The 23,978-nt window shown below is 45.4% G+C and overlaps 1 protein-coding gene across 3 annotated transcripts in view; it reads left to right on the top strand.

Moving 5' to 3' along the window:
* CHST11 (carbohydrate sulfotransferase 11) overlaps positions 1-23,978 on the top strand; it is a 248,251-nt gene continuing 224,273 nt past the window's right edge. Inside the window, exon 1 of one of the 3 annotated variants that reach the window (XM_006914525.2) lies at positions 1-330. In XM_006914525.2, coding sequence (XP_006914587.1) covers positions 213-330 — 118 coding nt within the window. In that variant the 5' untranslated portion in view covers positions 1-212. Of the gene's footprint in view, positions 331-3,507; positions 3,865-23,978 lie in introns of those variants that run through there. The other 2 variants (XM_015591432.2, XM_025048716.1) reach the window with 2 other exon arrangements.

Below are 23,978 nucleotides of genomic sequence, written 5' to 3'. Positions count from 1 at the left end.
AGAGCCTCTCCGGCGTCTTACACACCCCTGCCCGGGGCTGGAGGGCTCCGAGAGCGGCCGCGAAGCCAGCCCGATCCTCCTCACGAGCCCTGCCTAGTCCTGCCCTACGCCTCCTGGGCTCCGCTCCGCGCCGCGCCGCGCCGCGGGGTCCCGGCTCCTGCGCCCCGGGCGCGCCTCCCGGATAGCCGGGTTCTCGCAGGCAGGACAAAGCCATGAAGCCGGCGCTACTGGAAGTGATGAGGATGAACAGAATTTGCCGGATGGTGCTGGCCACTTGCTTGGGATCCTTTATCCTGGTCATCTTCTATTTCCAAAGTATGTTGCACCCAGGTAGGGGGCGCGTTAGCGTGGTTTTGTTGAATATTTTCTTCTCTCTCGCGCTCTCGCTCGCTCGCTCCGCCTGGTTTCTGCCTCTTCCACCCTTACCTCTTCTCCCTCGGCCACCTCGGGGCTCCTTGCTGCCCGGGTCTGCCCGGGTCACCGAGTCGGGATGGGGAGCAGGAGGGAAGATGTGCTCTCTGCTCTGCTTCCTCCTGGCACCAGGCTGGAGGATGGGACCGGGAGGGGCGGTAGTTTTTTTTTTTTTTTTTTCTTTGTGTCTCTTGTCTGTCCGTCTGCGAGGTAACAGGGAGAGGTGGAGGTTGTGGGAAGCTGCTGGGGGCTAGAGGCAGAACGAAACTCCCTCCCCGCTCTAGCCGAAGCCCTTGGGTGAAAGAGGCGCCGTCCTGCTGCGGGTGCGCTGCCCCTTTCTGGGTGAGGGGCTGGGGCCGAAGGATACGCGCCCCGGCGAGGTCCGGAGCCCGGAGCTATGCTCCCACGTGTCCCGGGCTCCGCACCGCGCCGCGCCGAGCAGGTGTGGGAAGAGGTTGGGTGCCCGGCGTTACCCCTCCACCAGGCTGGGGAAGGGGCCTGGCGCTGGCTGTTTGCCCCCAGGGTCCGGCTCCGCATTGACCTTGCGGCTGGTGCGGTTGGGCCTGCTCCATCCTCTCCCCCACCTCCAGCCCCGACCCTGCGCTGGGCGACTCAGAACTCCTGGGTCACGCCTTGGCCACCGCAGTTTTGGAGGAAACTTCGGCCGGGACCTGCCTTGGGCTGACCGTCAGGTTGCATCCCCCACTTCTGGGTTGCCAGCACCCGGAGTCTCCCGGGCCGTGTGGGAATGAGTCCCCTTCCCCCCGCCCCCGGTGGCTTTAGACACGTTCACATCTGAAGTCCGAACTGGGGGAGAGCCGAGGCTCGTCCTTTCTAAAGGGCGCAAAGGAAAGTTTGGGACCCCGGGAGGGATCGGCGCCCTGGAGCGTCGCAGCCGGCGGTTCGTCGCTCGACTCTGAAGCCCAACAGGTAGAATCTTCCGAGCAGGCTTCGCGGGTAACGCTGTCTCCCCGTCCTGCCTCGGGCGTCCCCTTGCCCCCAGCAGGCCCCGCCTGGGCCACAGTGGCTCCGAAACCCATTTTTTACGCCTCCGAGTTGCCTTTCTCAGTATAGTCACGGCAATCATTTGCTTTTGTAATTGCTAGGAAGAGGGAGCTGGAAAGACGTTTCCTTCCAGGGAAACGAGGTTACTGGTTTTTTTTTTTTTTTTTTTTTTTGCCTCCCGCCTTCTTTCAGTGTGTATCTATCTGAACACTTTCGGCCGACGTAGGCCCTTTTCATGTAGCGTGCGTTTGGGTGGATGGCAGAGGAATAAAGCTGTTCTTTCCATCAAATAGGCAGGCTGCCGGCTGCGAGATTCCTTGACAGCGCGAGGACAGAATGGCCCTCTGCCCCACTCGAGGAGCAGTTATTCAGGCGGCCACGCTGCCAAGGATACAGTCTGACACTACCACTTGTAACCTCGGGACATCCGAGCCCACCTTGTAAAAGATGGCTTTTGTTTGCAGTTGGGTATTTTTAGTTTCAAGTCAGCAAACTACAGCGGTGTTTGTCACCTCACCCAAACCGGTGGTGGTGAAACTTCTAAGGGGATTTAAAAATGGACCTCGCTTGCATTCTGGCAGCCGGGCAGTGGTTCCAGCGGGCAGGACCAGACAGACAGTGGCACCCTGGAGACCAGGCTTGACTCCACCCCAGAGGGTCAGGGGATTGGGTGGTGTGCAGATACATTGGTGCTCAAACAGTTTAAACAAAGGGCTAAATGCTTTGGTGGAGACTAGAGATGTGTTTAGGTCATTTAAAGTTTTGCCAGGACGCAACATGCCAGGTAATTCTCTGCAGGAATTCCTGGATCAGAGATACACCTCAGCCTCCAGTAGGAATGCACTTCAACTTCTCTGTACCTGTTAGCTGTCCAGTGAAATACTGATACTACTGCTACTATCCATGGTGTTCATGCATCTCGTGCTTTTTTTTTTTTTTTCCAGTGTGAGAATTAGGAAGTAAGTTTCTAGCCAGAGATACCAGGACGAAACTTCCAACTTGTAATTGGCACTTTGCTAAACTTTCCAGCTCCAGTTAGAATATTAAGTTGACTTGAAAGTGGCGTTAGCCCTTTTCAGTCTAGTCTTTTGAGACCAGAGTCAGAATCTTTTCTAAGGCTGTCCTAATAAGGATCCTCTGTCCTTGATCCTCTTCTCTCAGCCTTTGCTTCCTCTCCTGGTCCCATTTCCTCCCAAGAAAAGGCATTTGTTTATTATGCACATCTATTTGAGTGTGCTCTCCTGATATTTTTTTTCCTGATATTTGTCTCTAGCAAATGCTACTTTCAGTACATTCTGTTGAATGTAGAACTGCAAATAGTTTAATTGAAAGGGCTTCCTTATTTTGAATTATTTATAATTCCACAAAAATTCCCTATCAGTGGTTTATTATAATATGGGACATAAAATATGCTTTGAAATCCATACTAATTATTTTCTTTTTTTCTCTCATTTTTAAAAACTGCATTGTCGATGGTGGCTGATGCTAAATCTCGTTCCTGTTGCTTCGAATTTCTTTTAAAAGTTAGCCAATCTTTGCTTCTCCATAGGATTTAGGGTAACGATAGCCGATCCTTTAGCCTGGCTCTCCAGTTCACCCTGGGAGAGGCAAAAGGGACCACAGCATGGCACAGATTGTGTTGCTAAAAATTTGGAGCCCTCTGGCAGGAGTTCCAAATACCTAGAACTGAGATAGAAAAGAAATACTGCAAAAGAAATGAATTCCTGGCTTCATTGGTGGCTAGAAAATACCTGGAGTGTGTGAGGTGGGAGAGGAAGAATAAAAAGAGACAGCTGGGGATGGGAGGTGAGGGGGCGGGGGAAGCTGTCTTTTCCTCTGATTCCAATCTGGGGACCATTGTCTTTTGTACTTTCTAATGCATTGTACACTTGAGTAATTGATTTAATTTGCTTTTTTGCAGAAGTGGGATTTCTGAGTCAGTGAGGCAGTTTCTTTAGATCTTTGACACTCTGAGTTAATAGTATTTGTTAAGAATATATTTTAGGGCAGGGCCCAGGTTTTAGGTGCCATTCAAATCCCGTTATGTTGCACAGTGCCTGGCACGTAGTAGGTTCTCAATAAAATATTCGCTGGATGAATGCATACAGTGTCTAAACTCTAGAAGACTAGCTTCTCTGGTTTTCAGGAAGGTTGTGTCAGGCCTTGCCACGCATGCCTGATCAGTGAGTCTGGCTCTGTCTGGTGGGGACACTTCCCTGCCTTCCTGATCTCTGAGATCCCTTGAGACATGGTTTGGTCCAAGCTCATAATGCACTAGACTGGAGTATTCCTTATGACCTCGATTGTGCTGCCCCAAGGTGTGAGGCAGCCTGGGCACTACTCAGCATCCTGGGTACCTGGGAAGCCTCGCCTTGTTTTAGCCCACTAATCTGAAGAAACCCATCCGAAGGACGGACCCTCCTGTGGCACGAACTGCTCTTGAAGTCGGTAAGGATGTAACCATATGCCTGTGGTTTCTGCACGCGCTTGAGTCTCTAAGTGAATGCATCCTGTAAAGGTGCTTTGGTCCATTAAGGTGTCTGCATACCGACCCCACATGGCGGGGGCTTTGACGCAGCCTTGTCCTGAAAGGCAGAGCCAAGAGGTCCCCAGGCTGCATTTGTGCCCCCAGGGTGTGAAGACCACTCCTCTTAACCTTCCTTTTGTGTTACTCTGTAGGATTGTTAGGGTTGTGGTTTTGTTTGAAAGCTCCTGTTCATAGAAGAGAAGCCTGAGGAGGAGAAAGCCTTTTTCTCTCATTTTCTTCCTCTCATTTCATTTTTTTTTTTTCCAGTTTGCAATATGTTTACTTTCACTGTGGCCTGGGATTTCTTTACTTTGGTTGAATGTATTGAAAGATTATACCCTTTATTTAAAGACTTCTTGGGTCAACCCTTTGAAGTTTTACTTGATTAGATTGAATGTAAAAGGCTTTTGCGTTCTAATTTTAATCTAATTATAAACATAGTATGTGCTCATTTTAGAAAATTTAGGAAGTACAGAAGAGAAATAATCATTTCTTATTCTACCACCCTGAAGCAACTGGTACTTTTTTCTATTATATAAAAATAGTTGAGATCACATCATGCATTTCGCATCCTGTTTGATAATATGTATTTTACAAAAATATATTATTATGGTGACTAGTTATTAACTTAAAGACAGAAAATTTAACCACAACATTTTCAATTTATAGACTTGCACATACCTCCACCCCTCACCTTTTCAAGATGTTAGTCCCATCGTGCTTTTTTTTTTTTGCTACACATTTAAGTTTAAATTTAAAAATCTTTTTGCTTATATGTGAAATGAGTTTGACGTCATACCAGTTCACAGGGGCTGTTTTTATGTTAGCTACCTGAAATTTCCTTTGAAAAGGTGTCAGGAGGGTCTCAATATCAGACGGTTATGAATCTTGAAAACAGCATTAAGTAACTGATGAATAAGCCATTTCCAGGATGGGGTATCCCCTTGGTGGTTTAAGCGTTTGGGCCTCAATGGAGCATTTTCACTGCTGCATTCAGATGAGAGAGATACACTCAGGCAATTTCCTGTGGCAGCTGTAGCTACTGTTGAGGAGTCCTCATTTCATAGCTTTCTGTAAAATAAAAAAAAAAGTGGTGATCTGGCACCAGAGAAAGAGTTGTTGGGGAATTTCTGTGGGGCATGGGGTGAAGGAATCCATCCTCCAGCAGAGCTGGTTTCTGTTTATAAGAATCTGGTTGAAAAGTCATTTTTCTCAGGGTCAGCTCTCTTAGCACAGCCATTTAAAAACAGGCAAAGGTTTACAAGTGCAGGCACTACCCTTTCCCTTCTTAAATCCAGAAGGACAAACCTCTTAATCTGGAGAGGGTAAGTGAAAAAGGCTCTCTCGAAAGTCATTGCTGGCTGGCTGCTTATAAATTCAGATTCTGAGAAAACCTGGAAGTTGTTTTGCTTACTCATTTTCTCTTTTTAGTTTTTCTTCTCTTGAATTTTGAGACCCCATCTTTATCACAAATAAAGGGGGGAGCAGTTCTTCCCCCTTATGAGATCATTGAATAATCTGATCTGTCCAGCAAAAATTCCTGGAATTTGTAATTTGATACATCTTAAGGCCAATGTGATTAATCAAAACTTAAGAGCAGAGTCGCTCTTTCTTTCTCTGTCTCTGTCTCTTTGGTTCTGTGCCTGATATTGTTCTAGGCCTTGAGGATACAACATATACATTTCTGCCCTCACGGAACTTACATTTCAGTGGGGTAGCCAGACTAAGCAAATGCAGAAGTGAAATATATGGTGTGTCAGATGATGTGAAGAGAGAAAATCAAAGCAGGGAAGATGGATAGAGGGATTTGAGAGGCAGGGGTTGCAATTTAATAGAGGTAATTAGGGAATCTCATTGATAAGGTGACATTGGACAGCAGACACCTGCAGGAAGTGAAGGAGTGGCCATGTATCTGTCCTAGGCAGAATGTTCCAGACAGAGAGCTGCACCAGTCCCATCCCTGAGGTGGCAACTTGCAAGGCTAGCAGATCTGAGTGTCTGGAGCTGAAGGAGGGAGCAGACAGATTATGAGGTGGAAATTGTGTGGGCCTTGGCCTTGATCTTGACTGGCGATGGCATGGGAAACCCTGGAGGCATTTGAGCAGGGGACTCTGTGGAGGGGGCATGGGACAGGGGTAGAAGTGACAGAGCCACTTACTTGCTTGCACTTCTTTGTTTAGTGTACTTTGGTAAAGGGGTCACTATGTAAATCCTGTTTCCCCTGTGCCAGCCCCTCCAGAACTAGACCACCCCTATTCTCCAGGTTTATCTCTACATATCCAGAGAAAGAGATTTGAGAAAAGTTTTAACTGAGCTTGTGTTGGGAAATTCTTAAACAAAATACTCAGGGTGCAATCCCTGGCATTCATGAATAAAAACAACTGCGCATAGTCCTGACTTAATGTAGACACTCAGAAAAAATATAGAGATTGAATGCATTGATTTGGGAGTGGAAGACCTGGTGTGGGGTCTCCCCACTTCCTAACTCCAGGAATTATTGTATTTTATTGATTCTAAGACTCATTTTTTTTTTTTACACTCTCGTGCTGATGAAATTTGACTGTGTCGTATGATGGCATCTTAGTACTGTGCTGTCTTTTGATAGACAGCCTTTTTCCTCCTTAGTGGCACATAAAGTAGCACCTGTGTAAATTGCGAAAGCACTTTTTGTCCATAATCATGGTGAGGTGATGAAAAAGGCACTCTTGCAGGCTCCAGCTGAGGGCCTGGAAGTACGGGGTTAGCCATGATTACCTGCTTCCTAAAGCCTTGGCCAGCATGCAGGCCATTAAGTCTTTTCTGCTCTGCCTGGGAAATTTGCACCTATTTTCGGAGCCTTAAGGCTTGCAGTTAATATCTTTCTTTGATTAGCTGATGAGGCAGGTTGGTAAGAGTTAGAATGGGAAGGGTGGGGAAGTAAGTTATTTAACTTGGGGCTTGACTCTGGAAGTTCAAATAGAAATAGAGAAATTTCTAGGAGAAAGTATCACCAGTGTGGATTTTGGTTTCTTTCTAGGCTACTGAGCTCTCATTGCCCTTAGCATTTCTCTTCAGTAGCCCTTTTAGAAATGTACTGTGGTTGTTTATTTATTTGTACTTCTTCCTCTTTTGATTCAGCAGGGGATCCATTCCACCTCTAAGCTTGGCCCAGAGGTGTTTAGGAAACATTTAAAGAGTAAATACAGCCTGTTCTGCTTAGCCCTTAAGGATGTGTTCTGAGAAATGTGTCTTTAGGTGATTTTGTCCGTTTGTGAACATCATAGAATACACTTATACAAATCTGGATGGTACAGCTTGTTGCTTCTAGGCTATAAACCTGTAAGCATGTTACTGTACTGAATACTGTAGGCAGTTGTAACACAGTGGTATTTGTGTGTCTAAACATATCTAAACATAGAAAAGGCACAGTAAAAATACAATATACAAGATAAAAATGGTCCACCTGTTTAGGGTACTTACCATGAGTGGAGCCTGCAGGACCGGAAGTTGCTCTGGGTGAGTCAGTGAGTGAGTGGTGAGTGCATGCAAAGGCCTAGGACATCACTATATACCGCTTTAGACTTTTTAAACACCATACGCTTAGGCTACATTAAATTTATAAGACAACATGAGATCAAGCACAAGAGAAAATGATGCAATCAAGAAACACAGTAAACATTATAACAGGGCACACTGTTTTACAGCAAACACTTTATGAGTAGAAAGAGTATACTCTAAAATGATAAAAGGTATATATAGTATAGTAAATACACAAACCAGTAGCATAGTCATTTATTACCTTTGTCAAGTATTATGTACTGCACAGAATTGCACGTGGATACTTTAATAAGACTGGCAGCACAGTAGGTTTGTGTGCACCAGCATCACCACAAACGCGTGTATAATGCATCAAACTACAGTGTTAAAATGACTATCAGGTCACTAGGGGAATAGGAATTTTTCAGCTCCTTTATAATCTTATGAGACCACCATCCCATATGGGGTCCGTCATTGACTAAAACATCCTTACGCAGCGCATGACTGTAAGTGATTGTCAGAGACACCTCTTCCGCTCTCCAATATGCACAGAGCCCAGGGTATGAGGCAGGTTGGCCTCTCGTGTTCAAACAGCTTCTTGTGTGGTTTATTCCATTTGTCCCCCAAACCTCTTTGCTTCTGGTCTGCTAGGATGCAGTCAGGGTTCAGAGCAGACACTGGAAAGCAGCCTAGGTATTTAAAGCAGAAAGGTATTTAATGGAGGGCATCTGGTGCTTATAAAATTGGCGGGTTAGGGCTCTCGGCTGGGCCTTCAGGAGGGAGTCCCAGTTAATAGTAGTATATGCAATCATTTAGAAACAGATATATTTTTGCATGGGTGCTCAAAACTGACCCGCCAGGGGTTCTGCTACCTCTGAGACCATCCTTGAACTCCTGAGTCCAAGAACAAACTGATGACGCAGCACCGTGGATCAGAAATCCTGATTCCAGAACTGGATGCTTCCCCACTGCAGCTGCCACTCAGTATCCAGGAAGCTGGAGAGCGGACCCCGTAATGCGTTACACAAAAACCCTTATGTCCCCATCGCCACTTTCGCCAGCAGCAAACATCCCAGAAGGCAGGAAGATGGCCTCTCGCTCATGTCTGCTTCCTAAATCTTGAGTGAGTGCTTCTGTTTGGGGGAACCATATTCATATCCAAAACCCCAGCTTCAAGGAAACTAGGGAAATACAGCTTTTAAATCACTAGCCTCGGCAGTATAGAAAGGCCTTCTAGAAAAGGGGTGGATTTGATGACGAGCAAACGTCCACAATACTTACCCCACCCACTGAACTGTCATCACCAACATATTTCGTTTATAGATAATTTATACATATTACTACCGTTAGCTAAATATCTAGGATTAAGGATATTTCTACTTTCTAACACTAAGTGACTGTAAAGCCGCATGTTCCTTTTTGTCTGGACAACTCTGTTAGCTGACTCCTTGTCAACTCTGATTCTGTCATCCTTTTCTACCTTGTGATGTGGCATATGAAGCTTCAGAGAGAGAGAGGAATACCGTTTTCTTTTGTGCATGCATTGTGAGTATTATCTCCAAGCTGTGGTACGAGGATCTCTCTAAGCTTCTATTCTGTTTTGTTAGGAAGAGTTTACATGAAAGTAGGTAATATAATCTGTAAATCTATTTATGATTCGATTATAAATGGTGATCCCTTGAAACATGCTCAGAGTAGTGGGACTGTGGAGGTGGCTGCTCTAGTCCCTTTACTGTGGCTTGCCATCGCCTTTAGGATACCTAGTTTCCTAAGTGGCATGTAACTCGATATGACAGGTTAGATGGGGTTGTTTGTATGAATTCATATTTAACATTAATTTATATTTTTAACATTAGTTCAACTTCTTTTTTTAGGTTGAATAAAAATGGAAGGCCTGATGTGTCCTTCCTAGGCCCCCTTGTGGTGGAGTGCCCACGAGACTTTGGGACCCCACGTCTTGTCATGGATGTAACTGGTGACTGTCAGACCTGCCATGGTTACTGTGGTAAAAGTGCAGTATTAACCAGGTGCTAGTTCTAGCACTGGAGAGTCAGAGTTCGGCTTTAGGTAAATAGCTTGGGTAGGTATTTCCAATATCACTGGAGTTCAGTTCTAACTCAGGCAGATGTGGATAGAGATAAGGAAACCAGGGCATAATGTAAGTGTTTAAGCCGGTATCACTCTCTGGCTTGAGTGATTATCTTAAAAGCTTTGGGAAAAAACCCTGCAAAGGCAACTCAAGTGAAATGGGCTGGTGACTGGGTTTCTGTTAGCAGCTGTTAACTTCAAAGTTTCCCAGAAGAGGGACAACCTAAAGGCCCCTCTCAGGTAGTGTGGCAATGTAACACTTTATGTTTCTTAATGGTCGACATAGTTTACCTTTAATATCATTATATGTGGTCATTCGCCATAGTGAAAAGAGCACAGAATTTGCAGTCCAGAGGTCAGCTTTCAGGCCTTGGCTGTCTGCTATATCCATTCGACCTCGTTCAAGATATTTTTGTTGAATGTTTTTTACGAGTTAGGCTCTGTTCTGGGTGTTAAAGACAGCAGAGACCAAAACAGACAAAAATCTGTGTCCTCGTGGTACATTCGACTGGAGGAGACACAATAAACAAACGCATGTTTAAAATATAGAGTATGTTTGAAGGTGACAAGTGCTACAGAGAAAAAATAAAGCAAAGAAGGCTGTGAAATGCAAGCAGTGAGGGGTGGATAGAGAGGGCTCCCTGAGAAGATGGCTTTAAAGGTCCAAGCAGATGAGGATGTACAGGAGATGAACTGATGAAATAATACAGATATTTATTGGGAATTTTTCATTGAAAGTTGACATGGGTCAGGTGTTTAATATATATTATTCCTCACAAGAATCTTGTAAGGGTTATTATTACCAGTTTACATGGTTGATGGGGGAGAGCTGGGGGTGGCGGTGGGAACTGAGGCATAGATAATAATGTCACTTGTCTAAGGTCACATGGGAGAGGAATTGCTGGAACTAGAATGAAACCATAGCTGTCTGACTTAAGACTTGTTGCTCTGGATGTCTAGTAGGGGCTCTCAACTGGGGGTTCTCCCCGCCCCTCCCCACCCCCACCACAGATAAACGTATTTAGAAATGTGTAGGGATGCTCTTGGTTGTTTTAAGGATTGATGACATCAATTTAGTGGGCAGAACCAAGGATGCTAGATATTCTGCAAAGGATAAGATCTTTCTGCCCAGCAAAGAGCCATCCTGCCCAGCTGCCAATAATGCTCCTCCTTGAGAAATAGCTCAAGACTCTCCACGCTTAAGCAGCATCTGCCATAGTACCTAGTTATACCCCGTGACTTGGTCAAATGCCCGGCACATTCTAGGGGCTTAAAAATTGACCGAATAAGTGACGGAGTGAAAGTCACAGACTCAGAAATTTGGTTCCCTCACATGACAAGCGAAGGCAGTAATATTACTTCTCTGATGTGGTGGCGAGGACTAATCGAGAAACTAGATGTGAAAATGCATTGGAAATGGTTGCAGAAACAGTATACACATATCGTTGTTATGATAAATATAATTGTGGTCTCTCATTCTAAGATTGTAATCTTCATGTTTACAAAGTGCTGTTGTATTTTATTCTGCTTGAAACCTGAGCAAATGTTTATCAGTTTCTTACGTGTGCCCTATTCTGTGAGAGTCTGGCTTCTAGACTCCTATGAACATCTTCCTTCCGTGCCCAACCGTCTGCCTGTGGTGCTGGCACACTTCCTGGCCAAGGCCAAAACTGAGTGTTTTGCCAACGCAGAGTTTACTTGGTGAAAAACGAGCCTTGTGGTTTCATGCTGAATGCAAGGGCCATTGCCCCTCCCCCCTCCCCCAGTTATACACGTAATTACCCTTACCCCTCAGTCCCCATTAGCTTTAAAAAGTGACGCTTGAATAACAAAACAACATGGGGCACCTGTCAGTGCCGTTTCTGAGGCTGAACTCTAAGAGGACGAAAAGGTGGTTCAGCAAAATAGCAGCTGTATAATGGCAGCCCTACTGTGAGCAGTGGCTTGGTGGCTTAGTGTGACTCTTAGTGTTGCTCGGGACAGGATCGGCTGGCCTGTGTCTCCACATTCGGGCCCGTTGTGTGTGGAGGAGGACCTGAGGGGCTCTTCTTGCACAGAGGCCAGACCCCCTCCCACTCCTAACCGCCAATCTGGTGGCACTCCCTCTGATGGGTGACATTCATACCGTGGGCTGAGGTCCATTTCCGCCCATCGGTCACCAGAGCGGGTACTGAAATTTAGTTAAAAGACTGTAATGCTGATTTGGGTTGGGCCCAGGGTTCTTCAACAGGAGGCCAAGGATGGAGCTGATACTTTTCCCTGCTCCGCCCCTCCCCTGCTTAGAGACAGTCTCTGCCGAACTTGATACTTAATGGAGGGATGGTGGGAAGTCTGTCAATACCCATGGCTCTGTACAAGTTGAAAGTATCTTTTTAAGAACTCATTCTTCCAAGTGAACAGTGGTTCTCAACTGGGGACCATTTTGCTCCCTTCTCTTCCCCCCTGTAGGGGACATTTGGCAATGTCTGAAGACAATTTGGTCGTCACACCTAGGGAGGGGGTCCTGCTGGCATCTAGTCAGTAGAGGCCAGGATGCTGTGAAACATCCTATAAGAACGGAACAGCCTCCCCCTCCCCCTGCCAATAAAGAATAATCCAGCCCAGATATCAATAGGGAATGCTTCTTTAGATTCAGTATTTTTCTGATGTTTTGCTAAAAATAGCGCTAACCAGAATGATGAATTACTGAGTGCTTACTCTGTATCAGACAATGTACCAACTGCTGTACTTGGATCATCATGTTTAATCTGCACCACAACCTTGTCAGGTGGTCAGGTGAGCATTTGCCAGTCCCATTGTCCAGATAAGGAAACTGAGGCTTAGAGAGGTCAAGGAGTTTGCTTAAGATCACAGAACTGGAAAGTTGGAACAGGATCCCAGCCCGGGTAGGTCTGACTGACACTGAAGACCAGCTCTTCACCTCCCCATTATACCCCATACCCTGTTCACATGGTCTTGGTTTCAGCTAATTAAGTCAAGAGGTAATTATTTTAGAAGGGCCTTAAGCTCAGCTGTAGACTCTTAAGTGGGGCATTCAGTGATAGCCCCTTCTCTTCTTACCTTACACTCTATCCTGGGGTGAGCTCATCCCCCGCTTGGGGCCGGTGCTGTCATCTGTGTTCAGATGACACTCATTCTCTCTTCAGTTTGCATGTGTCTTGAAATCAAAGTCCAGTGCATACAAGACCTCCTGTGTGAAACTTTCCCTCATCTTCTCTTGGTTGGAATAAGGGGACAGATGTCCTTCCTGTGCATCCTGTGGTAGTTGGTGTGTGCACGCTCCTGTTGTTACACACTCTGGCACATTGGCTCGTTAAACGCAGGCTACGTCTTGTTTACTGCAGTATCTTAACATCTAGAATAGAGCCTGGTACTTAGTGGTCATCTTAGTTCTCGTTGCTGCATCAAAACACCACAGACTGGGTGGCTTATAAACAACGGAAATTTATTGCGCACAATTCCGGAGGCCAGAAGTCAGAGATCAGGGTGCCAGCGTGGTTGGGTTAGAGCCCTCTTCTGGGCCACAGAGTTTTGTTGTATCTCCATGTGGCGAAGGGGTGAGGGAGCTCTCTGGGCCCCTTTTTGTAAGGGCACTAATCTCATTCCTGAGGGCCCCACCCTCGTGACCTAATCACCTCTCAAAGACCCTACCTCTCAATACCATCACTTTGGATATTAGGTTTTCAACATATGAATTTTTGGGGGACACAAACATTCAGACTACAGTCGTAGTCAGTCACTCAATAAATATTTATGGACAGAATGACTACACTGATGGTAACTGGCATCCAAGCAGAAAATTTCCCTTATCGAGATGGCAGGTATGGAATTTTCAGCCACTTTCATTGCCGATTTGATTTTCAGTTTGATTGTACAGTGAGTGAGCTGCCATGTAAGGGAGCAAAGAACAACTTATTTAACACCATGGCTAGATGTGAACACAGCCAAAAAATGTACGCCTGTCACAGATGTGGTTCTATGGCTGTAACCACAAGAGTGACCAGTGTATCCTGGGAAGGGGCCTGCTCATTCAGCTCAGAATGGGAGGGTCCAAAACAAGAGTCCCATAAGGCAGCTGTCCAGTCGAAATGTACTGTCAGCTACGTGTGTAACTTTACATTTTCTAGTAGCCAATTTGAAAAAAAAAAGTAAAAAACAAACAGGTGAAATTAATTTGAAATATTATCATTTTAATAGTCAATCAATATTAAAAATTACTGAGAGAGTTTACATTTCTTTTTTTTGTGCTAAGTTTTCCAAAATCTAGTGTATAGTGTACATTTACAACACATCTTGGTCCAGACTAGCCACATATCAAGTGCTCAGTAGCCACGTCTGACTGGATAGTCATATTGGATAGTGTAGCTCTGAGGTATCAGCTTGGGGTTGTATGTTTGCTTTTTTTTTTTGGCTCCTTCCCCCTTTATTTAAGAGCGTGTTTTCATTCCAGAGTTTAAGCTATACCCTTTGGGAAGGCTATTGACCCTCTTAGGACTTGAGATGTTAAATAGATGTTTAGAGAGATTAGTTGTGGAATCAAATGAGTATAGCTAAAGTAATTTCAAGCCTCCAAGATATCTTCAAAGTCTTCTGGTTAATCAATCACTATGTGAAGCTTGACCTCCTATTGTGATCCTAGCAAACTCTGTTGCAGGGAGGAACTGTTATCAATGCCACTGTCACTGTTCGAGAGGGCGATGGAAGCTCAGAAGGGTTCAGGGAATTGCTTAAATTTCGTTTAAAATGGTTGGAACACAAACGTTTGAGTGCAAAGACTGCCCCGAGGAACCGTCATTCTACTGGGGTGAACAGAAGCACACGTGATTAACTGTCTTATAGGGCTAAATGTGATTAGGGTTGCAAAGACAGATGGGGGTGCGGATTGATTTTGAGGGCGTTACTGAGGAAGACTTCATGGGAGAGGTGATGTTTGCACTGGGCCCTGAAGGGTGAGTAGAGATTTGCTAGGGGAGGTGGGAGAAGGGGGAGGTCAGGCATTCTGGGTGAGGGTGCCTGCCAGAGCCGGGGTGAGGTGGGCAGGGGAGTGATGTCTGGGAACTTAGGGGGCTCCAGGGTGAGGGGTGGGTCAGCTGTGGACCTGGAAGGCTCTGAATGCTCTGAAGTTTGAATTTGATTCTCAGGACTAGGGAGCTATAGAAAGTTTAGGGTCTACTGTTTTTCAGATGATGAAATTTAAGCTCAGTTTAATCAAACTTTCTTGTTTCATTAGCAAAGCAGACGTTTTCAACTCTCTCAAAATGAATTTGGGGCCATTTTGAAATAGCGTCTATTATTATAATTTCATGGGAGGTAAGAAGATTTTTCATGAAAGTTTAAAGTGCAGCATAAGAAATAGCTTAAAAGCACTTTGTGATGGGATTTACAGCTCTTGCTGTTTGCGCTGATTGTGCCAAAATTATAGGCCTAGGAGGTTAAGTTTCAGTCTCTCAGTTGCTAATGATGCCCTGGCCTTACCCTCTGAGGGCCCTGGAAGCAGTGGCAGGAGAAGGGGAAAGTGTAAATAGTTACAGGGAGGAGAATTTCTCGCTTCTCTGTGAGCTCATGGGTCTGCCTGGGGGTCAGGTTGCAGCTGCGGACTGTCCTGGAGTTGAGCAGTGTAGACTGGACCAAAGTTAGCCGCTTCCTTCTGGGAACAAGGACCCAAGGGTCAGGCTTTGGGCGGGAGGAGATTCACCTTGTGCACTGTGTGTGGAGCTCATTTTCCCCCTGAAAAATGCTGCCCTGTGTGATCTTCATATCAAAGGCCGCCTCCTTTGAGGTCCTCACTCTTGGGCTGTGGGAGAGAGGATGGGTGAATTATAGAGCTCTTGACACCATAAAAAGACACCTCCGGCTTTCAGATCACTTATGGGTGGGGGGCATGTGCTTGGTACAAAACTGAGGGCTCCTTCATTTCCTCTGCTAGCCTGCGGCATTTGACACCTGTTGATAAATATGCTAGAGCCAGTTTCTTCACAGGGGTATCTCACCACGTTTACTCTCCCTTTTCCCCATTAAAACAACACCACACAGGGAGAACTCTCCCAAAGGCTTAATTAAAAGCAAAAAATAATATATTGTCATTGTAAAGGTGCAGCATTTTTTTGAGGAAGCGTGTGGCCATACAAGTTACAGGAGATTCAAGATTCACACTTACAAACTTGTAAGGATTTAGGGGTTAGGGGTTAGAAGGTCTAATGAAGGGCAGCACTTACTATTAGAATGGAGATTATTTTGAAAATGGAAGAATTAGATAGTGAATCCCTTAAGAGTCAGGGGTTTATAGTACGTAGGGCTTTCTGTATAATTTTACTGTTCAAAAATGGAAGTGTAGGTTTGAAATCAGAAACCGAACAGGCAATCTTTTAGTCACTTGTGATAAAACAGCTTTTGTTGGGAGAGTGCGAGCCATCATATGAAAGACATCTACGTGCTTAAAAATATTAACTAGTGATGGTGGCCCTGCTCATTTTAGGATAATCCCTTTAATTCTGGAGGGGAGTGGCTCAGGGCTCTTTCCTACTGAACTCAAGAGAGAATTCTTTTGAGGCTTATACAGACTTTGTTTCCTGTGGCTGTAAAAGCAAATTGAGATTTTAAAAATAAATACAGATCCGATAGTAAGTGCCTTCCTGGAAATGAGATTCTAGCAAAGCGAAGGATGTCGTCATTGGAAAGTCACAGCAACATTCCTCCTTTATTTTCATGGGAAATAAATGAGCAATGGACTAAAAGCACTGAGTTCTTGGCGTCCAAGCCTTTGCCGTCATCACTGAGTATTTGATTCGCTGTCAAACACGGCGACCCTCGCAGAAAGTGGAGGTGCAGTTAAGTAGGAAGGACATTGGTGGGGGTCAACTTCCTTCTGGGGACTGTCTCATGTATTACTAACAAATGTAGACATTGCCCCTTCCAGCCCCAGGGGTCCAGAGCTGACACCTTCAGGTCAAGGTGAGTTCCAGAAACCCCACCCTTATCAGAGTGGCTCCTTGCCTGTCTTGTATTTTGAGGTTTTGAGTAAAATTTTGTTCAATGAAAGTGTTTTAAGGCTAAAACCACCAACAACTTTGCAGTTTACTGCTTATTATTTCCAAGACTATTTCTCCCAACTTAGATCTTGCTCTGTTAACGATTCTCAAAACTGATACACATTTACAGTTAAAGGTAAATCACAAAGTGAATAATTCCTATTAATACAGTATGAACAGACTGACTTCTCTCCACCCTCCCATCTATCACTGAAACATTGATTGCTCAAACATTTATCTGACTACAGAGACAAATCTAAATGAGACTTCCTGGATTCAAATAACTTGCAATTTAGTAAGTGGTGACAGACCCATAATTGTGAGCTGCTATGCTTTGTAATAACGGCTATGGGCAGCTTGAAAAAAAGGCCAAATTAGTTTAGGGGAGGTCAAGGAACTTCACAGATGAAGAACATTTGAGCTGGACTCCTGTCATTCATTCAGTTATGCAGTAAGCCTACCGTGTGTGCCAGGATCATTCCAAGTGCTAGGGAAAAAGCAGAGGACAAAACAGACAACAATCCCTGTCTCAAAGGAGCTGACATTTTTGGCATAAGTTTATCAAGTGGCAAGATTGGCGACACCACTGGCTCCTTCACTGTCTCCCTGACCCCAGCAATGTCAAAGTAAAGCAATGTTTGTGTGCGTGTGTGTGTGTGTGTGTGTGTGTGTTTATTTCTATTTCTGATTACAAACTTAATCCAGGTGTATCATAGAGATTTTTGAAAACAGGTCCAGACCCACTTCTAAAAAAGTTACCCCTGATCTCTGCCACCGAGGAAGGACGGCTAGTCACTAGCCTGTTTTCTCACGCATATGCATATTTATAAACATGAAGTCATCATGCATATGTGAGAGTACCTCACTTTTGCCACTTCGTACTGGATCATGGGTGTTTTCTCATGTCACCTACTTTTCTTTGAAAACAGCACTATCTTTCATCATATAGCTGTCATAATATTCTGTCATATGGGTATGTCATCATATGGTTGTAATTTAGTCATATTCTTGTTGAACAATTTTGAAAAAGATTTTTCCTTTTAAAAAATTATCATGATATGCCTTTTTGTACATAAATCTTTGTGTGAGCTACTTAATGTTCCTCTGAAATAAATTTTCAGAAGGGGAATATACAGGTTGTAAACTGTTGAAGGCTTTTGATAGATGTGGCCAAGTTGTTTTCTGGAAGGTTGTATCCATTTCTGCTCCAACCAGCAGCATATCAAAATGTTTGATTTATGAGCCAGTTAGATGTAGCTGTCGTCTAGATTTCTAACAGAGCCTACCTCAGTCTCGGCATGGATGCTCTTGTTTGATTTTTGGTCTATACTGGATTATAGGCTTCTGGAAAACACAGGCTGTGTCCCCAGCACCTGCCCTATTATAGATTTGCAATACAATAAATGTTTGTCGAATACATGCTTCTACGTATGACTGAATGAGCCAAGGAGGGTAGGGGGCAGTTTCACTGGGAAGAGAATGGAGCCTCTGTCATTGTCCCAAAGTACCTTATCAATGGTCTTTCAGTGGAGGAAAACTCATCAATAGACAACTGCTTGTCTGTAAAGCCACCTCCACGATCTCAGATCATGTCCAAGAAGCCTCATCCTCAGGGTAGAAGTTCAATTAAAAGATATGGCTTGATTGTTTACTTCTTGGGCACCCTTTCCCTGCATTAAATCAGCTGCCTGGTGTGGGAGGCATTCTTCTCATCTTCATTTTTAGGTGGGACTCAGAAGTTTTGTAATGAACTTAAGATAACACAGAGCTGTGGTCTAAATACTCGTGTTCTCCCCCACCAAATCAAATCGTGTATTGAAATCCTAACCCCCAGTGTGTGAATAGGAAGTAGGAACTTGGGAGGCGCATAGGTAATGAGCATTGAACACTTGCTTATGAGCTGGATGAGAAAACAGCCATCCATGAACCAGGGAGAGGGCCCATACCGGACCTTAGTGGTACCCTGACCGTGAACTTCCAGCCTCCAGAACTGTGAGAAGTCAATTCCTGTTTTTAAGCCACCCAGTCTGTGGTATTTTGTTATAGCAGCCAGAACAGACTAAGACACACAGCCCGTACGGGTAGAGCCGGTACAGGACCGTTGGACTTCAGACGCTCTACTAAGATTTCATTTCGGTGTGTGCAAATCACGGGACTGGTGTCTATGTGAAAACCTCTTTTCTGTGATTGAGATGAAAAATGTATAGTGGGCTGATCCCTGAGCTAGGAGGAAAATGGACATTGGCTCTACAGTTGGTAAGACATGATCCTGGCTCCAGGAGGCATTGTGCACCCAGTGGTCCTCAGTCAGCGAGAGGAAAGAATTTAGATGCAAGGTATCGTGACACTGTGGAGCGATTCTTTACACGCCTCGCGCCGCTCTCAGAGCGCTGATGTCCTGGGAATGAAACCTGTCTGGGAAACTCTCTTGATGAAGTTCTCAGATTTGGGGACCAGGTTCCCCTGAACAGGAAGCGAGGGTGGGGAGGTGAGAGAAACAAAACCAAATCCAACCTATGACTGTCTTTTCCCTTTTCCAAAAGTGAAAGATGCTGCCGATAGTTACGCGTACACACACACGCGCATGCGCGCGCACACGCACAGCAGATGGAGGCTTCCCGTGTGACCTCAGTGTTGCTTGCGCCTCTAGAGGGGAGGCCTGGATGTATTTCTAGATTCTTTTCTCGAGCACTTTACAACAAGATTTTCTTTTCTTTTTTTTTTTTTTTAAAAATGCCATGATAAATATTTTTACACATAAATCTCTGACGTTTGTATCATTTCTTTGAAACAATCATGGAAAATCTCTTGTTCTTGATATCAGAATGAAACGATGTAAACCACACCAGTGGCAGCACCCAGGGGGTGGCTTTGGGGAAACTTTTGACCCCCACAACTTCCACCAGCCCACACCGGATCACCCCAAAATACATACTAAGGAAAAATGCAATGTTTGCTATACAAATGCCGAGCTGAGCGCTTTTCTCCCACTTGATAATCTCCCCTAAGAAGGCTGGGGTCCTTACTGCTCCTCCCCCCATGTTTTCTTTTATGTAAACCCAGAGTCCCTGTCAACTTAGCCTTGCGGTCCAAGCGGATGAGGGGAAGTGAGAATGGGTCTAAAATAGCTGGCTATTAGGTTTCCTGTTAAGTAGGATGTGGTCAACTAACTCCGGTTATCTGTGTGTCTAGTTCAGACACTTCTAACAGTAAGTACACACAGTGCCCTGGAGCATGGGTTCTGGGAGTGAAAGCTGTGATCTGAAGCACTGGGACCCAGCGACCACCTTGAGAAAAACCCTGGTGACATAGCCCTTTGGGAGACAAAGGGGATGTTACCTATAGCCCTCACTAGTTGCATGGACTTTTAAGAGTTGCAGGAGGTGGCTGGAACCATCTAGAGTGTGGTTATTTGGGGGCTGTGATGCGGTTTGGGTCTTAATGCACTATGGGAGAGGCTGTGAGTAGGTTCTTCCATTGCAGGAGGTTACTGGAGGGTTTTTTTTTTGTTTTGTTTTGTTTTTTTTTTTAACTGGAAATGACACCATGGAAAGAGCCATAAAAACAATGCCTGGGGCTGAGGAATGTTCAAGGATGGGCCATTTTCAGAAAAGTTACCTGTCTTTACTTGGCATTTCCAAACTTGCCTCAAATACCTTTTGGAGGGAGTCTTAAGGTATTGGTCAGGAATCTTTTAGATGCAAGCTCTCCCTCCCTAGAACTCCATTCACTTTAGTTTAAGCAGAAAAGGGACTGACTATTCTTTGGTGCAGGGAACTGACAAAGTCAGTATGACAGGGTCCAAGGACTCTAGGATCTGGTCTCTCATGTTTTATCCCTCTTTGTGGTGGCAAGATGGTTGCCAACAGTTTCAGCCTCCATCCCACCCTCTCAGCAAACTCAATGAAAAGAGAAAGTACTTCTTTTTCCAGCAGTTTTCACTAAAGTTTTAGTATCTAAACTCCATGAGGGCAAGTATTTTAATATTTTGTTTATTGTCACATCCTCAGCTCCTAAAACAGTGTGTGTTCAATAAATATGTGAGTGAATGAATGAATGAACGAATGAATCTCATTGGTATGGCTGGGGTCACATGCCCAGTCCAAGAGTTGTCCTGAGAGTAGAGGAGGATGGTTCCCAAAGCAAACTGGGGGTGCTGTTAGCCAACATGCGGCATAGGGTGCTGGACAGAAATCACCCAGGATTTAAGCTGAGCTGTACCAGTGGTAATGGACTTGGGTTCAGAGTGTTGGAGGAGCCATCTAGCAAAAGCGAAACGGCGACTAAATATCAATCAGTCTAATAACTCAGCCAGCAGTTTCTAGCCGGTGTGTGGCATCCTGTAAGTTCACGATGCCTTGATTGACGAGCTCAGGTCAGAGCTTTTAAGACTTATCTTGTGACCGAAACAAGATCCTTAGAATTGGCTGTGGAAACCTTGAAAGATAAAACAGCATCTGTGGGTATGTTCATTCCAGAGATGCACTTGGGGACATATGTACCCAGATACCTGTGGCACTGGAGGTGTGGTTTCCATGGGGCATCACAGACGCTTTTGGCCCAGGGTCACCATAGGCTGTTAAAGGGCATTCGTTTTTTTTTTTCTGATGAATAACAAAGCAAGAGGTGAAAAATCTGTAATCGAATTAAAAAGACAGCTTGCACTCTTACAGTAGGTAGTTTTCTTTGGAATTTTTTTCTTCCTTTCTTTCTTTTTTTTTTTTTTTGGCTGCTTGGAAAACCTATTTGGACAGAAAGTGGTGACATGAACTTTTTGATTCCATTTACCTCCGGTTGTTGGAAGACACATGTATCAAATCACTACAGCCTAAAAAGAGGGTGTAGTACATATTTTTCACGGATAAGCAGTTTAGGGCTGGTGCAGTGATTCCACGCTGCTGGAGGCCTACACGCCTTCCACTGTGTTGCACGGCTCCACTTGTATCATTGAAGATGGCTCACCTCCACGTCTGCAGCCTGCCAGTGGGAAGTGGGGAGAGGTGCAGTAGAGGGCATATACCTGGCAGCCATTACTTTTGCTCATATCTCATTGAGTCATAGCCATTTCTACCTGCAAGGGAGGCTTGCAGTGGTGCTCAGGTTTTAGCTTTAAAGGGAGAGGAGGGCATGGGGAAGGAGCGAGGGAGGGGGTACGGTGTGGGGAGAAACTGACTCAATATTGGAGGTTAACCAGTAGTTCTGCTATGTTATGGTTCTGTACTTCAGCCGCTAAGTGCTCTGAGCCTTTGTTGAATGCAAGTGTGTTTCATAAACCTTTACTTGGTCAGTGAACTGAGTGGATAGTATCCTTTCAAAATTCGCATCCTCCCTAGAACCTCAGCTGTGACCTTATTTGGAAATAGGGTCCGTGAGGTGTAAGTAGTTAAGATGAGGTCACACTAGAGTGGAGTGGGCTCTTAATCCAAGGTCACCTGTGTCCTTATAAGAGAAGAGACAGAGAAATATACACAGGAAGACCATGTAATGATGGAGGCAAAGATTACAGTGATGCTGCCACATGCTAAGGGAGACCAAGGGCCACCAGAAGCTGGACGAAGCAAGGAAGGACCCTCCCCTAGAAGCTTTGAAGGGAGCATGGCCCTGCCAATACCGTGATTTCGGATTTCTAGCCTCTAGAATTAGGAGGGAATAAATTTCTGTTGTTAAGCCACGGCATTTGTGGTACTTTGTTGCAGCAGCCCTGGAAAATGAATACAGTCAGGAAGAATACATTTCTTGCCTTGACCCGTGGGACTTGCTTCCACCTGGAATCAGTGGGTCTGTCTTCTGAGCTTTACCCTGTGCCCAGGTGAGACTCAGTGGAGGTCCCAGTCCAGGGACATTATAGGTTGTCGATAATATATGTCAGTGATTATTATCAGTCTAGTGGAGGATCAGACATTAAATAAGTAATCAAGCAGATACATATTTGATAAAAATTGTGGTGAGTTATACAGAAGAGAAGGACAGGTGTCGAGAGAGGCTGTGGCCAGGAAATTTAGTGTTGGCGGGGTGGAGGGGTGGGGTGTAGTGGTGGTGGTCACAGAGGGGTGGGGTGTAGCGGTGGTGGTCACAGAAGGCTTCCTCTCCTAAGGAAGCCACCTTGGTGCTAAGATGTGGATGAGTGGCAGTTAGAAAAAGGATGGGGAGCGAGTGGGGCCATTTTCTTTGGAAACATGGACTGGATATCAGGAGCTCAGGGACCATGGACCAGGGGTGCTATGCTCTCTGGGAAGTTAAAATTCCAAGCCCCACCCTAGACCTTATCTCTCTGGACTAAGGGAAGGTACTTTTGTAGGCTGATAGGTCTAGAAATTTGTGTTTCTTTTAAACCTGCCCTTGGATATTTTCTTGCAAATTGCTGTACTAGGCTAGGGGATCTCACATATTCATGTGCTTATGACTCACCTAGAGAGCTTGCTCCAAATGCAGATTTTGGGTGGAATTCAGCAGGTTTGAGGTGGGACTTAGGAATCCATTTAACAAAAAAGATCCCTCAGGTGATTCTAATTCAGGCGATTCCCAGACCTCATTTTGAGAAGCACACCCCTGGAAGGTTAGGTGGCTCTGAAAAATCTGAAATTGATCTCTACCACAGCAAATGATTCCAAGGGAATAAAAGGGAGGATGTAAAGGAACGTTCCCATTTGGTCTCAGAACGGGGTGTGTGGGGTGGGCCGGAAGGGCAGCAGCATGTGACCTGGACACGTAGCAGCAGCCACAGCAAGAGGGCTGAGGCCACAGCAGGGAGGCCCGGGATGGCAGGTCACCAGAAGAGTCCAGAGTCATTGGGAACTCCGCCATTCCTGACCTTCACCTCACACCGGAAGGTGGCCCCTGCACACCTAACAGCAGTCCTGAATTCAGGGTTCTCTGCACTTGTAACAGCAGTCAAATGATGCAGTGTAGACCTTTTCTGCAGAAAGAAGACTGGCTCGGGCACCTCTTCCTGTTTCCATCCAGACTCCGGTGTTGGGTTGTGGGGAGCCTCGAATTCGGATCCAGAGTATCTTTAATGTTTGGTAACCACAGGGCCTTTGTGATCAGTGGGGCTTATCGGGGGCGCTTGAGCTGAAAATGGAAACAGCAGAGAAATGAAAAGATCTCAGACCGCAGACTTCCTGCTGGCCCACCTTCCTTCTCCATCGGGGGCACCTCAGGTCGTAATTACTGACACGCCATTTTTAGGTGGCAGGGTGATCTAAGGTGAATCCGGTCTTTGCACAGCCTGTCTTGGTTTGAAGCTAGAGCGTAAAGCATCTCGTGCCCCTCTGTGTGTGTGTGTGTGTGTGTGTGTGTGTGTGTGTGTGTGTGTGTGTCCCCTGTTCCCCTCGCAGCCTTCTGTGCTTGGGCTTCAGTGCTTCCTGCACTGTGAGTTTCCCTGCGCTGGGTTTTCACGCCCA

Source organism: Pteropus alecto, unplaced genomic scaffold (genome assembly GCF_000325575.1).
Source record: "Pteropus alecto unplaced genomic scaffold, ASM32557v1 scaffold94, whole genome shotgun sequence".
Lineage (NCBI taxonomy): Eukaryota > Metazoa > Chordata > Mammalia > Chiroptera > Pteropodidae > Pteropus > Pteropus alecto.
Note: the sequence above shows the minus strand (reverse complement) of the source record. Positions and strands in the feature narration are given on the sequence as shown.